The 16,320-nt window shown below is 35.4% G+C and overlaps 4 protein-coding genes across 4 annotated transcripts in view; 2 read left to right on the top strand and 2 right to left on the bottom strand.

Annotated features, from left to right (window-relative positions):
• The window catches only part of LOTGIDRAFT_192880 (hypothetical protein), a 4,845-nt gene extending 1,970 nt beyond the window's left edge, over positions 1–2,875 (top strand). Inside the window, exons 6-9 of the mRNA XM_009061462.1 lie at positions 6–81; positions 581–711; positions 1,433–1,556; positions 1,979–2,875. Coding sequence (XP_009059710.1) covers positions 6–81; positions 581–711; positions 1,433–1,556; positions 1,979–2,136 — 489 coding nt within the window. The 3' untranslated portion in view covers positions 2,137–2,875. The remainder of the gene's footprint in view (positions 1–5; positions 82–580; positions 712–1,432; positions 1,557–1,978) is intronic.
• A 4,027-nt stretch (positions 2,876–6,902) lies between these two features.
• Positions 6,903–9,078, top strand: LOTGIDRAFT_218759 (hypothetical protein). The gene is made up of 2 exons (XM_009061461.1): positions 6,903–7,000; positions 7,916–9,078. Exon 2 carries the CDS (start codon positions 7,917–7,919, stop codon positions 8,184–8,186), a length of 270 nt encoding a protein of 89 aa, XP_009059709.1. The 5' UTR covers positions 6,903–7,000; position 7,916; the 3' UTR covers positions 8,187–9,078.
• A 980-nt stretch (positions 9,079–10,058) lies between these two features.
• LOTGIDRAFT_234245 (hypothetical protein) lies at positions 10,059–15,725 on the bottom strand. The gene is made up of 2 exons (XM_009061459.1): positions 15,609–15,725; positions 10,059–10,448 (listed from the first exon to the last, which is right to left on the bottom strand). The coding sequence occupies exon 2, from the start codon at positions 10,445–10,447 to the stop codon at positions 10,178–10,180; it is 270 nt and encodes an 89-aa protein (XP_009059707.1). The 5' UTR covers position 10,448; positions 15,609–15,725; the 3' UTR covers positions 10,059–10,177.
• LOTGIDRAFT_206820 (hypothetical protein) lies at positions 14,097–15,725 on the bottom strand. Its single transcript, XM_009061460.1, has 2 exons — positions 15,609–15,725; positions 14,097–14,520 (listed from the first exon to the last, which is right to left on the bottom strand). The coding sequence occupies exon 2, from the start codon at positions 14,517–14,519 to the stop codon at positions 14,250–14,252; it is 270 nt and encodes an 89-aa protein (XP_009059708.1). The 5' UTR covers position 14,520; positions 15,609–15,725; the 3' UTR covers positions 14,097–14,249.
• Positions 15,726–16,320: the final 595 nt, after the last annotated feature.

Below are 16,320 nucleotides of genomic sequence, written 5' to 3'. Positions count from 1 at the left end.
TGCAGTATCAAGAACCGATACCCTGTGAACAAATTGTCAGCTCTCTATGTGATATCAAACAAGCTTATACACAATTTGGAGGTTGGTATTTTCTTTATCAAGTATATATTTTATCATTGTCAGATTTTTTTTTTAAAACTTGATGTGTATCCAGGACACTGATTGCATCTATTTGCACCATTCCGTCCGTGGTTCCTGCAATTCCAATAAAACTAGGTTTTATGACGTCACTTCATTAAAGGCTTAGTTTAAGTGGAATTGCAGGTACCACAGACGTCTGATTGAAAATTGGAATGGTGCAATTGATCAATGTCCCCAAACACATAAGAATTCTAGAAAACATCTTTACAATCCCTTTAATTTAAATTGTCAATAAGAATGCTATAATACAAGAACTGTAACATTAAAGTCTGTGAACTAATAAATGATTTTACATGTAATTTATAATTGTAGTTACTTTGTTTTTAATATAGTTCTTTGTATTTGTATGCTGATAACAAAGGATGTATTATGTAATAAATCTTATTATATATGTTAGTTTTCTCCGTGTAAAAATAATAAAATAATCTATCTGTACCAGGTAAACGTCCGTTTGGTGTATCTCTATTGTATATGGGTTGGGATAGACATTATGGTTTTCAGTTGTATCAGAGTGATCCTAGTGGAAATTATGGAGGTTGGAAAGCCACCTGTATTGGTAATAATAGTGCTGTAAGTTTTTACCCAATTCTTTTAATCCTTTTAATCAGCTCATTCTTCATTCTTATTTACTCTTTAAACACAGAATATAAATTAAAATAAAACAACATATACGGGTACTAAAAATTAAAAATAACTTAAAGGGGACAGTCAGCATTTTCAGGGATTGATTTGGGTCTTATTGTGCTTTAATAGTCCTAAGAAGTACTAGAACTCACAAAAATTGCATAATTCCTTCAAATATACCTCAAACTGGAACGTGAATAATTATGGATACACACGGATTTGAAGGCTATGCGTTGTGAACAGTATTATTGATTATGTAAGCTAAAAAAAATTCCTGTTTCTGAAACTAAGGTATGATTGGTCGAACTGATAGTGAAAGGGGTCCTTTAAAGCAAATGAATTCCTATTTTAACACACCAGCCTTAACAATAGTGAAATTATCCTTGTGCCAGTGCTTTCTGCTGAAAAGTATCTTACCTTTCAACCAACCTAATCTCTACAATTAATGAACACTGCTTTAATCCTGGGCCAGTACCTTCTGTTGAATAGTAACTTGTTACCTTTCAACCGCCCTAATCTCTACAATTAGTGAACACTGCTTTAATCCTGGGCCAGTACCTTCTGTTGAATAGTAACTTGTTACCTTTCAACCGCCCTAATCTCTATAACTTTGGAAAAGGTGTCAACAGATATTTATAATTGATAATGTATTTTGTTGATATTTTAGAATGCTGTATCAATGTTAAAACAGGAGTATAAGGAAGGGGAGACCAATCTACAGGAGGCCCTGGCATTATCTATTAAAGTTCTGAGTAAAACATTGGACATGACCAAACTGACCCCTGATAAAGGTAGGTAAAAATATAGTCTCAGTTATCTACCCCTGATAACTCAACAATTCGATTATAGATGGGTTCCCTTATTTTTATTTATGAAAATGAAAATGCTAATACTTATATGAATAGAAAGTAGAGGTGTTTTAATGACTTGGAAAAATACCAGTTTGTCTCACATGTCCATAATTAATTCATAATTAGCTAAATTACAAGAGAAATACCAGCAGAATTCCAATGAGTGACCGATCAAGAAAGGTCAAAAAGTCTTGTTTTGTTTATCCAGACTGTACATGATTTATGATTGGTTAAAACTCTTAATAATAAGATGCAATAAGAACATAATGATATGTTTAAGAATACATAAACACCAATTATTCAAATAGTTTGCTTAATTTGACACTAAAAAATAAAAAAGACATTTTGTTCTATTATTCCAGTTGAACTAGCGACATTAACGAGAGAGAATGGGAAGACTAAGATTCGTGTTCTAGGATTCCCTGAGGTTGATAAACTCATCACAGTATATAATGAAGAACAGGCCAAGATTGAGGCTGAGAAAAAGAAGGAAGCAGAAAAGAAAAAAGCATCATCGTAAAATAATTTGACGGCATATTGTTAATTTATCATTTATTGGTCAGACTTGATCTTTGAAAAAATGACTAACTTTGGATCCATGTGAGAAAAAAATGAGGATGTAAAATTTTTAGAACTCAAGTTCTACACAAGACCTTAGTTGACGATCTACACAAGACTTTTGTTGATGATCTTCACAAGACCTTTGTTGACGATCTACACAAGACCTTTGTTGACGTTCTACACAAGACCTTTGTTGACGTTCTACACAAGACCTTTGTTGACGATCTACACAAGACCTTTGTTGATGATCTACACAAGACCTTTGTTAACATTCTACACAAGACCTTTGTTGATGTTTTACACAAGGTCTTTGTCGATGTTTTACACAAGACCTTTGTTGACCTTTTACATTAGTTGAAAAATTGAATTATTTGTAAAGTGAAATATGTGTATTTTGAGTGCCAAACATCAATTTGACATCCCTAAACTTTCTATTGAACTCTTCCACTCATGTATACTTTCTATCAATATGATACTGTATGAAGTATGATTTGAAAAGTTCATTGTCAAATTTAGGGGTGTTTTGCCAAGTTAATCCAGTCTTTTGGGGAAAAAAATCATTCCAAAATTAGAATTCCTTTCTTTAAGCTTTGTTCCTAGGATCATTTTTCTCAGATCAAGTTGACCAGCCATCTCTCTGAGAAGTTCATTTCATTGTTTCTGTATAAAAAAAAAAGGAAAAATATAAAATATAGAACAAAATAACTTCTTCATTCTGTGACTTCATCTTGCGGTGCAGGTACATAAACGGTGCTGGTTTGCGTTTCACAGACTGGCAGCAGACACACAAGGAGACATAAAATCTCCAGTTGGTCCTTTCCACTATGTCGATAATCACGTGCGTATCTTGCAAGGAAAATGAATCTGATCGGATGATGACGTTCTGTCTTGCAGATGATAAGACAATCGTCATCAAGTATCAAACTGGTTTGATAGTATAAATCCTGTGACTATATCTAAAAGCGTGGGCACACGTGAAATATACTCATGATTCAAGTCAAGTTTGGGTGAAGACGTTCGGACCAAAAGCAAGCAAGGGTAGAGTCAGGAGTCTAACCAATAAGTCTGCCAATAAACGACCCTTTCAACTCTAGACTTTGTTTTAACAACAAACGAGGCCAACATGAGGGGAGAAAAATGTCTTTTCTTTTAATTTTGCATTGTAACCATATTCACAATATGATCACTTTCAGTACTAATTCATTATTGATTTGAAAATTCAACCAAATTTGAATCTTTGAATTTAAATTATCAGAATTTAATGAATAATAATTTAAAATATTTCAAAATTCACAATGAATTGGTAGCGGACTGTGACATTGTGTAAAACGGATATATTATAGCATGCCTATTACGTTCACCTCACAAACTAACGGCCAGCTTTATTGGGCTGATATCCCATCTGTATATCACGTCCCAGTAACGGGTATAACAAGATTTATTGGGCTGATATCCCATCTGTATATCACGTCCCAGTAACGGGTACAACCAGATTTGTTGGGCTGATATCCCATCTGTATATCACGTCCCAGTAACGGGTATAACAAGATTTATTGGGCTGATATCCCATCTGTATATCACGTCCCAGTAACGGGTACAACCAGATTTGTTGGGCTGATATCTCATCTATATATCACGTCCCAGTAACGGGTACAACCAGATTTGTTGGGCTGATATCCCATTTGTATATCACGTCCCAGTAACGGGTACAACCAGATTTGTTGGGCTGATATCCCATCTGTATATCACGTCCCAGTAACGGGTACAACCAGATTTGTTGGGCTGATATCCCATCTGTATATCACATCCCAGTAACGGGTATAACCAGATTTGTTGGGCTGATATCCCATCTGTATATCACGTCCCAGTAACGGGTAGAACCAGAATTGTCGGGCTGATATCCCATCTGTATATCACGTCCCAGTAACGGGTACAACCAGATTTGTTGGGCTGATATCCCATCTGTATATCACATCCCAGTAACGGGTATAACCAGATTTGTTGGGCTGATATCCCATCTGTATATCACGTCCCAGTAACGGGTAGAACCAGAATTGTCGGGCTGATATCCCATCTGTATATCACGTCCCAGTAACGGGTACAACCAGATTTGTCGGGCCGATATCTCATCTATATATCACGTCCCAGTAACGGGTATAACAAGATTTGTTGGGCTAATATCCCATCTGTATATCACGTCCCAGTAACGGGTATAACCAGATTTGTTGGGCTGATATCCCATCTGTATATCACGTCCCATTAACGGGTAGAACCAGAATTGTCGGGCTGATATCTCATCTGTATATCACATCCCAGTAACGGGTATAACCAGATTTGTCGGGCCGATATCTCATCTGTATATCACGTCCCAGTAACGGGTATTACCAGATTTGCTGGGCTGATATTCCATCTGTCTGACACGACCCAGTAACGGGTAGAACCAGATTTGTCGGGCTGATATCCCATCTGTATATCACGTCCCAGTAACGAGTATAACAAGATTTGTTGGGCTAATATCTCATCTGTATATCACGTCCCAGTAACGGGTAGAACCAGAATTGTCGGGCTGATATCCCATCTGTATATCACGCCCCAGTAACGGGTAGAACCAGATTTGTTGGGCTGATATCCCATCTGTCTGACACGTCCCAGTAACGGGTATAAGCGGATTTTTTTGGACTGATATCCCATCTGTACATCACGTCCCAGTAACGGGTACAACCAGATTTGTCGGGCTGATATCCCATCTGTACTTCACGTCCCAGTAACGGGTATAACCAGATTTGTTGGGCTGATATCCCATCTGTATTCTGTATATCACGTCCCAATAACGGGTACAACCAGATTTTTCGGGCTGATATAATAGTTCTCAATATATCAATTGTAGGGTGATATAGAAATACCACTGTTAAAATAGTACTCAATAGATCAATTGTAGAGTGATATAGAAATACCACTGTTAAAATAGTACTCAATACATCAATTGTAGGGCGATATAGAAATAACGGTGTTAGAACAGTGCTCAATACATCAATTGTAGAGTGACATAGAAATACCACTGTTAAAATAGTGCTCAATACATCAATTGTAGAGTGATATAGAAACATCACTGTTAAAATAGTGCTCAATAAATCAATTGTAGAGCGATATAGAAATACCACTGTTAGAATAGTGCTCAAAACTTCAATTGTAGAGCGATATAGAAAAACCGCTATTAAAATAATGCTCAATAAATCAATTGTAGAGCGATATAGAAATACCACTGTTAGAATAGTGCTCAATACATCAATTGTAGAGCAATATAGAAATACCACTGTTAAAATAGTTCTCAATACATCAATTGTAGAGCAATATAGAAATACCACTGTTAGAATAGTGCTCAATACATCAATTGTAGAGCTATATAGAAAAACCGCTGTTAAAATAGTGCTCAATATAATAATTGTAGAAAGATAAAGAAATACCACTGTTAAAATAGTGTTAAATACAGTAAAACCCGCATTAAGGGATCACTCAATGGATGAGTCCAAAGAAGTCTCTTAATGAATTAAGGTGATCTCTTAGGAGAGAAAGTCAGCAATTTGCTACCAATTATTTTATTTCATTACATAACAATAACTATTATATTCATTACATAAATTGTTTAATTGGACTTATAATCCTCAACAATCCGCACGTCTGTATTATGGCAAGAATCTCAAGAAAAGACAAGTCGTCATTTTAACTTTAAAACACGGATGGATCATTCTGGACACTCATGGATTTGAAAGCTCAAATAGCTAAAGGCATTACCGTTTTCTTGACTAAGGTGCGAATGGCCAAACGCACAACAAACCTGCCTAATGTAAGAGCGGGAAAACGTTTGTCTAGGCCTGCATCCCTAAATCACCTCATCCGCCTCCCATAAACCATGACAATAAATCAAAAATGACAAAAATGAAATGAATGGAGTTTTACGTCCTACTTTTCTGCACCATGTGGGCTAATGAAGATGGGCAACGCCATACAGGGTGCAATGAGAAAAATTTTGCCTGGACATCGGCATTAGCCTGCTCTTTTTCGATTTCCAATTATTGTGGAGCGGAGGGATCTTTAACGTACCGGTACTTAGCGTGTAACACACGGGGCCTCGGTTATATGTCATATCTGAGCGACTGGACACTTTTTCCATGTCAGCCCCTCTTACCTACATCGCTGACAGGGTGAAACCGGGTTGAAAAATCCGAAGGTATTATCTCGAAAACAAAGCTTAGACATTAATCTTTTTATTTACGAAGAAATATTTTATATGAAGGGAGATAACCCATGCTTATTTTAATAGTATCAGACAACACTAAACCACTGGAGCTAAAGGTGCAAATTTAGGCCTAGAGAAGCTACAAATTGTCATGTTCTGTTTAATATACAAATGTTTATATTTTAATATACATATTTTAAGATTATAATAACGATGCAGTGGGTCGCTAAAAACCAAGAAAATAAATATCGAATGATAGCGAGTTAGGTTTGTCCACTAGATCGATCTAAGGCTATGTCTAGACGAGGGTATCGAACGCACCCAATGTGTTCTATTATCACGTCAAAAACAATCCAACTCGGTCATCGCGTGATAGAAACCACTGATATAAAACACTGAAAAAGTCATTGACAACAGCCAATGAAATTGAATGGCTTTAACCAATGGAAACGTGGGAAATATATAAATTATTTCACAGAATAGTAGATAATTAGAAGTGGAATAAGTCGTAATTTATTCCAGTCTAGAATTTTGAAGACGTCAAATACTAATTTTAAATTTCTATTTGGAGAATACAAAAATACAGGTGAGTGAATTTGATTTTTTGTTCCTTTTGTTAAATTATCGGGAATTAATGCATAAAATTCTATATATTACATTGGGCATTTAGATCTATATAAATCTTGGTGGAAAATGAAAATCAGGAATTTTGAGAAAGGCCGAAATCCAACAATTTATTACAAATTTGATTTGACATAGCACAAGAGTGAATCAAGTATTAATCCGAATGTTGGAAGCGGTAGAATACTAATTATTGTGCACATTTTTTATCGTCCAATTTGTTTTGATAGCCCAAAATAGCACTAGCTAAATACGGGCGGGTTACTGGAGGAATTTCTGTGGAGAGAGAGGCCCGCACCTGAATATTCTTGATGTATGAATCTAGAATAAGTTCTATTGGTATATACTTTGTAGAAAATGACGTTTCTCTTGTGAACATATATCTGTCAGCCCTTACCCCCCGGAGCAATGAGTAATAAATTGATTCTCAAACCCTAAACGTTGTAAATTGTATGATTCTAATATATTTGAGCTAATGGTAATATTTCAAATGGCTCCACGTTGGTGACATACACATCTATCGATTAAAAAACATGTACCTGAATATAGAGCTTCAAAAACGAATTCTTTTATAAGAACGATTGACCACAGCCCCTGATATTCCAATCCCAGTTTTCTCAATGAAGCTTTTATTCATAATTTATTTAGATCTTGCCCATCTTATAAGTTCCCCGAGAAGACCAGTCTGGGATTTAGGGCCTTGATTCTTTTTTAATGTTGACGTCCCCTTGACAACGACAACGCTATCTATTATAAAATCATTTATGACTGACCTACTTTAGATGCATGTGCATAATTAGCGATCGATTTTTGGTGCATTTTGCTCATCAATTATTGCTGTGCTTTTTAAAATACCATACACTGTCTTTTATTTTTACAGAATGACTGATAGAAAAGCTGTTATTAAAAATGCCGACATGTCGGAAGATATGCAAGCCGACTCTATCGAATGCGCCACCCAAGCCCTGGAGAAATTTAACATTGAAAAAGACATTGCTGCCTTCATCAAGAAGGAATTTGACAAAAAATACAACCCAACATGGCACTGTATTGTCGGCAGAAACTTTGGAAGTTACGTGACCCACGAAACCAAACATTTCATATACTTCTATTTGGGTCAAGTCGCCATTTTGTTGTTTAAATCTGGTTAGAGAGGATGATGATGATGATGATGGGAGGATGATATGAGTTAAACTGGCGGATGAAGACGCTGATATCCATCAAGATGCTATTAATCTAGTTCTCGGCATTTAATTCTACACATGAACCTTTTTAGTTTCGCCATTATTTAATTTCAACACGAACAAATTCTATATTTTGTTCTTATTTATTTATAGAATATTTATTGGAATCGTCTAACATAGTACTAATTGAAATGTTAAAATTGGATGATAATCGAGCAAGAATATAACAAACTTCCAAGTCTCTACCTCTGACCTAGGCCAGTGCTTCTATAGTAGAGAATCTCATAACACCTAATACCTCTGATCTAGGCCAGTGCTTCTATAGTAGAGTATCTCTTTAAGACCTTATACAAGGTTATATGCTCGCAATGTCGAACTGGAAATACTTTGGTCACAATTATTTGTATGGACTTGAGAACTATTTGAGAACTGCAATTATATTTGCGGACGAGTTTCCTGGTTGATTGGTTATGTCTGGCTGAAGAAGAAGAGTGACTGATCTCGCAGGTGTCCGGTACGAAATTCTCCAACAATACCGATTGCTCACAGTAGTCTATGAATCAATCGAAATTTAGTCAAAATCACCAAAAATAACGATTACCTCTGATAACATTATGATTTACCACTTTCTAATATTTATTTTATTTATTTCTTTATTGTTATGTTTTGTATAAATTTTCATATAAAAATAATTTTCACAAGTTGGTTTTGTGAATACGGAACTTGGGTTTGCCTTGTACGCGGACGTGGGTTTTCACATGATCGAGGAACTATTTGGGTATGGTTTGAAACTGAGCCAGTGGTTCTAATGAGTCTTTCAGTGGATGGAGTTTAATATTATAATTTTATTAGACAATACAATCGAAAAATCGAAAGGATTGCCTCCCGATAATATGCTGACAAACGATTTATTCGATTACTTCAACTAAGCCCCGTACATCTTAGCCCATCCTTACGACCGGTACCGACAGACTAAGAAAGCAATTGATTTTGACGAACCCAGAAATGAGGCTGGCCCGAATTCCCCCTCCCCCCCCCACCCCCCTTAGACTAGACTAAGGCTACGTACAATCAGCCAGTTAGGCCTAACCCACTTATTTATCGGGCAAACAGTCTACCGGGAAAGTAGTCTATCTCTTCCTGTCTGCAACATATGGTAGTCAATGGCAGCTGTACTTTACCGGAACTTTGCCCAGATTGTCACGTGATTTTGGTATAGTTCAAACATTAGAGTCTTTTCATTCGGGACTTTGTAAACAAAGCCAATATATGCATCAACAAGAAGGTTGTGGATTTATAATGATTTTAAAATGTATAATACACACGAACGTAATTTGCGACCATTTTGAATCTCTACCTCGACTTTTCATACAGGCTAGCTAGAATGTTTCAACAAAGTTTTCAAATCAGATTTTAAGGTTTAGAAATAGATTTTAATGTCATTTGAAGTTTTTATTGAAATGTTACATTCTTTTTCAAAAGTCGAGTTGGGATTCAAAATGGTCGCGTGTGTTCCATATTTCCATGTAAGAATATCATACGTAGCGAATTATCCCCAAAAGGTTCTAGAGCTTGAGACTATTTTTTTTATCGCCATTTTACTATCATTTGACAAACATGGTGGTAAAATGCAGGAAGTGAGGTGGCTCGCTACAAACAGGTTAGATTTCACAAGGTCATAGTGTGATGCTGGGAAGTGGATTCTAGCCCTAGATAGCTGCTTGCCCCCAACCCTAATCACCCCGATTTGTCTCAGATCAACGTAAGATTCTTTGCTGACGGATTTATCTCGATTGCTATGGGGCAAAATACAAATAATTCGAGAACAACATCCAAGTTCGCATTTAAAAATGTTTTTCTTAGCAAAAATAAAATAAAAGTTTAAAAATAAACAATAACATTGCATGTTAGAAGCAAATATTGAGAAAAATAAAAATATTGAACCATCATCATCCTCTCTAACCAGATTTAAACAACAAAATGGCGACTTGACCCAAATAGAAGTATATGAAATGTTTGGTTTCGTGGGTCACGTAACTTCCAAAGTTTCTGCCCACAATACAGTGCCATGTTGGATTGTATTTTTTGTCGAATTCCTTCTTGATGTAGGCAGCAATGTCTTTTTCAATGTTAAATTTCTCCAGGGCTTGGGTGGCGCATTCGATGGCATCGGTTTGAAGCTCCTCCGACATGTCGGCATTTTTAATAACTGATTTTCTGTCTGTCATTCTGTAAAAATAAGTTAATATTATTCAAACAATTTCATCTACTAATGAAAAAACAAGCTAGTCTAAAACTCTACATGCATTTAACGTTATATCGTTACGCACAGACGATTTCATGACGTCATTGACTATAACTTCCATTGGGAATGGTGAAAAACGGCCCGGAAGTGACGCCAGCCTTAACCAAGGGTACAATTTTGCAAAAGACAACCGAAATCATGTTTGAAAAGTATTACAGATCACTAGAATTGAACTCTATATAAGTTGGTTTCCATTATATACGGTCTATAATAAAAATGCTTACAAAGCAAGACAATTCCGTTATTCACAATCGGGAGTAAGGGTATTTTGAAATATTGATGGATTCACAATAACCCGAACTAAGAACATTGTGACATTAAAGAGCTATGTATCGAGATAGACCTTTATAGTAACTCAACCATAACTAATTCTAATAATAAATGGGCCGAGATATATATTTCAATACCGACACTACTACTACAGCGATTATAATATAATATATAACTTTCTACAAGCTATCACCCAAACATGTTGTGATTTCACCTAGCAAAATAATATATTATCGAGTAGATCGATAAAGCCGATGGTAAATATTATATCATATAGAGCTCAATTAAAAGTTTTTCGTAATAAGCTTACTTATTCAAAATAAATCTAGTAGGCCCTACGAAACCCGAAATCCAAACATTATATTGACGAAACATTGGTAGTAGCTTATGGACTTTTCACACAAGGAAGTATATCAAACATATGTGAGTAGTACAAAATGAAAAGATGTATAAGAAATGAAATGAAATGGAGTTTTACGTCCTACTTTTCTGAACCCTGTAAAAGATGTATCAGAATACCCTGACCTAATTCTGGTAAGCTTCTAACAAGACACGATATTATTTGTATAAAAAAATTATATAGCCAGGGATTTGAGTATCGCAGGCCAAAAGCGTTCCAGATCTCCTTGCCCATGGAATGTCAAGTAACTGGTAGAACCCCTTTACAAGTGCCTGCTAACCCTAGCTCATTTATATAAGCAGGGTCCTCAACACTTCTAATCTAATTACGATGTAAACTTAACGACCAAAATGTCCACGTACACAAAATATATGTATTCAAGTTTTAACAAGATTTCTGAAAGGCCGAAGCTTGTTGACCAATTGGCGGGAAACCTGAATATCAGGCTAGGTGACTTTTGCCCCTCCCACACTCTCCAAACTGTCAATACTCTCCAAAATATTCAGTAACTTAGTGATACATTGTTGATATAATATTAATATATCAATTGATCATACCACACCTGTTTGGTCAATATACAAAAAACTTTCCCGCCCTTTTTCTAACAAGTCAGAAGTTCTTTGATATAACCTAGCCTAGAAATTGAACTCGTTAATTACACTACCAAATTCTCAAAATTACCTGAAAGTTAAGTATTTTCCTCAGCTTGTGTAATTTGACACCGACTGCAGTCTAAAAGGTTTTAATATGAATTTTAATACGTGTTGAATAATATACCGGTTTTATTGAAATTCAGCCCCCGTTACCACGTTATCGTAACAGTTGTCTCTAATTCTATTGGTTGTCTCTAACAATTTGATTGGTTATTGCTAGGGCTTACTTTAGTGGTTTCTATCAAAGACTGTACTTGTTTTACAATAATGTAATATAATATAGGTGCGTTTGATTCATGTTCAGTAAATACCCGAGTTGCATTCTTGTGTATTTTATTTCTTCGTAAAAAAACAGGTAAAATTACTATGCATGTAAGCCATTTATTAGTGAAACTACTGTGGTACAGTTCGACTTATTTCATAGATAAAGTACTGTAGAATTACTTACAGTGAAACGATGGGTGTAAATTTTTTTAGTATTTTTTATTGAACAATAATTAGATTAGTATGAAGAAGAACACTGAGGGATGTCTTGTGTGAAGGGAAAATTTTCAATGAAACGGGATTATGTTTCATTACTGTAAATGGTAGAAAAACGTCTGAAGCGGAGATGGTGGTGACACGCGTTAGCCACCTTCTCATATATTATTATAGAGATAGTCGACTATTGATAGAAACAGGTGCCTGTGTGTAAAACAGAATTTAAAAAATGTTGGAGTATATCTCTGGATCCAAATATCAAAAATCACCTATTTCAATTTTTTTAAAACTTCTGGCAAGTTGGCCAATCTGATATACCATTTACATCTGTTGTGAAGAATCTGGGCGTCCATTGATTCACAATCACATCTTAACATGTCAAAGCATGTCAACCATCTTACCAAGTCCAGTCATCTGCAACTTAGGATATAGGCTATATTAGGTCCTACTTGACGAGAGATGCTACAGCTGTTCTCATGCTGTCACTTATGTTGTCCAGACTGGATTATTGCAATGGCATATTGACTGGAATACCATCTGAACAAGTACAAAAACTTCAAAAAATACAAAAACTTGCTTCACGAAGTGTTCTACAAGTACCTCAACGATGCCACGTATCTCCAGTTCTCAACTCCCTACATTGGTTGCGAGTAAAATAAAGAATTGACTTCAAAATTCTGTCATTGGCCTATCAAACCATCCACAAATTATCCCCAACATACCTACAGAATCTACTGTCGTTGTATACACCACTACGATCTTTACGTTCTTCAACAAAACATCTGTTAGATATACCAATGGTTAACCTTCAGACTGTTGGAGCCAGGTCCTTTAGCTTTACGGTGGCCTCTTTATGGAACAAATTACTTGATACTATTAAACTTTCTCCATCACTTGCCACTTTCACATCTAGTGTCAAGACATGGCTGTTGAATCACTACAAATAGACAACCATGCTCAGAGCACACAAGCGCTTGGGGCATTCTTCTACAGTATGGAAAGGCTCTTTATAAATAGTCTTATTATGATTTATCTAAATTGTCAACTGATCTGTCTAGATTGTTAACTGATCTGTCTAGATCGTTAACTGATCTGTCTAGATTGTTAACTGATCTGTCTAGATTGTTAACTGATCTGTCTAGATTGTTAACTGATCTGTCTAGATTGTTAACTGATCTGTCTAGATCGTTAACTGATCTGTCTAGATCGTTAACTGATCTGTCTAGATTGTTAACTGATCTGTCTAGATTGTCAACTGATCTGTCTAGATTGTCAACTGATCTGTCTAGATTGTCAACTGATCTATCTAGATTGTCAACTGATCTATCTAGATTGTCAACTGATCTATCTAGATTGTTACTGATCTATCTAGATTGTTAACTGATCTATCTAGATTGTTAACTGATCTGTCTAGAATGTCAACTGATCTATCTAGATTGTCAACTGTCAACTGATCTATCTAGATTGCTTATTGATCTGTCTAGATTGTTAACTGATCTATAAGGTTGTTAACTTATCTATCTAGATTGTCAACTGATCTATCTAGATTGCTTATTGATCTGTCTAGATTGTTAACTGATCTATCAAGGTTGTTAACTGATCTATCTAGAATGTTAACTGATCTATCTAGATTGTCAACTGATCTATCTAGATTGCTTATTAATCTGTCTAGATTGTTAACTGATCTATCTAGATTGACAACTCATCTATCTATATTGCTGTTGGGTAGATTGCAGAATAACATCCAAGGAGATGGAAAACATAAAAAATAAGATATTGAATTTTTTTATCAAAAATAAAACAAACTTTAAAAATTAACAAAAACAATAATTCTTTCAAAATTCAAAGGTTTATGAGAGAAAGACCGTGATAGCAGTTTTTGAACCAAAATTTCAGGAGATGCATTTCTTCCATCATCATCTCTAACCAGACTTATACAACAAAATGGCGACTTGACCCAAATAGAAGTATATGAAATGTTTGGTTTCGTGGGTCACGTAACTTCCAAAGTTTCTGCCGACAATACAGTGCCATGTTGGGTTGTATTTTTTATCGAATTCTTTCTTGATGTAGGCAGCAATGTCTTTTTCAATGTTAAATTTCTCCAGGGCTTGGGTGGCGCATTCGATAGAGTCGGCTTGCATATCTTCCGACATGTCGGCATTTTTAATAACAGCTTTTCTATCAGTCATTCTGTAAAAATAAGTTAAAAGTTATTCAAAAACTTGCATCTACTAATGAGAAGTCAAGATGGTTTTCATGCACTGAACGCATAGAGTAATATAATAAGATAATATATATAATAATAGTCCTCACTGACTATTTCATGACGTCATCTGCTAGAAATCCCCTTTGGAATGTTATCTGAAATGGGATGGCCCGGAAGTGACGCAAAATTTAACTAAATGACAGTATTACGGATAACTAAAACCAAGCTATATAGAAAGTCAGTACATATTATATCCAATTGATATTCGATATACACTATACGTTTCATAAGATAACCAGGTATGTCGCGGGCCAATTGCGTTTCAGCTTTCCTTGCCACTTATGCAGTCTGATTAGGATTAGACCAAATTTCGTTTCGTTTTGTTATTAGCTTTTATTTTTCAACAATTAAACCCACTTCAGTTATAGTCTAACGACAGCCCTCCTGAACGTTCATCAAAGTAACCTTGTGACCTAACTAATGAATTCTGCTTTAACCAATCATATTTCTACCTTCTGGCTGGCATTTTGTGACGCAGTGCTTATCAGGTTAGGTCGAAAGGCTAATTTGATCAACGTTAAGATGGCTGTAAAATATGAGATAATAAAAAAAAAACAGAACGAATGATCTGTCAATTAAGCGATGTCAAGTATCTTGTAGAACTCCTATACTGCTACGTTTACACAGGCAGACTATGCTTACCACCGCTATTATATAATTACAATGTAAACTTAACGACCAAATTGTCCACGTACACAAAAGACAATGTATTCAAGTTATAACAAGAATTCTGAAATTGGCGGGAAAAACACAACCTTAGGCTGGGTGACGACGATTGCGCCTCTAAAGTGTTATTAGTAGCCCAAATATTTAGTAACTGTTCTCATTGTTTATTTTACAAAAAAATATTTCTGATAGGCCTACCAATTAATCATACCACAACTGTTTGATTAAGATACAGAAAACTTTCCCGCCCTTTTTCTAACTAGTCAGAAGTTATTCCTAATTTCTTTGATATAACCTAGCCTAGAAATACAACTCGTTAAATAAACTACCAAATTCCCAAAATTACCTGAAAGTTAAGTATTTTCCTCAGCTTGTGTAATTTGACACCGACTGCAGTCTAAAAGGTTTTAATATGAATTTGTATACGTGTTGAATAATATACCGATTTTATTGAAATTCAGCCGCCGTTACTATGTATCGCGCAACAATTGTCTCTAATACTATTGATTGACTCTATCAATATGATTGGTCATTACTAGGGCTTACTATAGTGGTTTCTATCAAGGACTGTAGGCCTACTTGTTTTTACACGAAAATATAGGTGCGTTCGATTCGATGTCTAGTAACTACTCGAGTTACATTCCCAATTCCTTCATTTCTCCGTAAATATAGATAATCCGAGCACCCCGGCGCCCTTTTGTAAATTAAGAGTGCACTAACTAAGTTGGAAGTGGAAGTATAATAAATTTCTTATTTTTATGGCCCATGGCACTACGTCACAAGTGACAAATGACACAAGCGTGATTCAAAATAACAATGGGAGCTATAAATATATTTCTATTTTTTATTGTAATATTTCAAGGTTAGGTTAACATGAATTTATAATGACTGAATGTAGTTTATTTCTTCCGACATTTAGAGAATAATAAATGAAGCTACTAGAACACGATTTGAAAAGAATAAACAATAGGCTACGATCCGAACCGCAATATCCTTATACTCAAAATAACATTATTTTTAAATAATGAATTTTACCTACCACCCCCCTTCCCCCCCTA

The sequence above is a fragment of the Lottia gigantea genome, assembly GCF_000327385.1.
Source record: "Lottia gigantea unplaced genomic scaffold LOTGIsca_48, whole genome shotgun sequence".
Classification (NCBI taxonomy): domain Eukaryota; kingdom Metazoa; phylum Mollusca; class Gastropoda; family Lottiidae; genus Lottia; species Lottia gigantea.
The sequence above is the reverse complement of the archived record's forward strand: the minus strand, read 5'-3'. Positions and strand labels throughout refer to the sequence as shown.

Bases quoted from the DNA above. Each gene is read 5' to 3' on its own strand.
- LOTGIDRAFT_234245 (XM_009061459.1), bottom strand. From the start codon at position 10,447: ATGACAGACAGAAAATCAGTTATTAAAAATGCCGACATGTCGGAGGAG.
- LOTGIDRAFT_206820 (XM_009061460.1), bottom strand. From the start codon at position 14,519: ATGACTGATAGAAAAGCTGTTATTAAAAATGCCGACATGTCGGAAGAT.
- LOTGIDRAFT_218759 (XM_009061461.1), top strand. From the start codon at position 7,917: ATGACTGATAGAAAAGCTGTTATTAAAAATGCCGACATGTCGGAAGAT.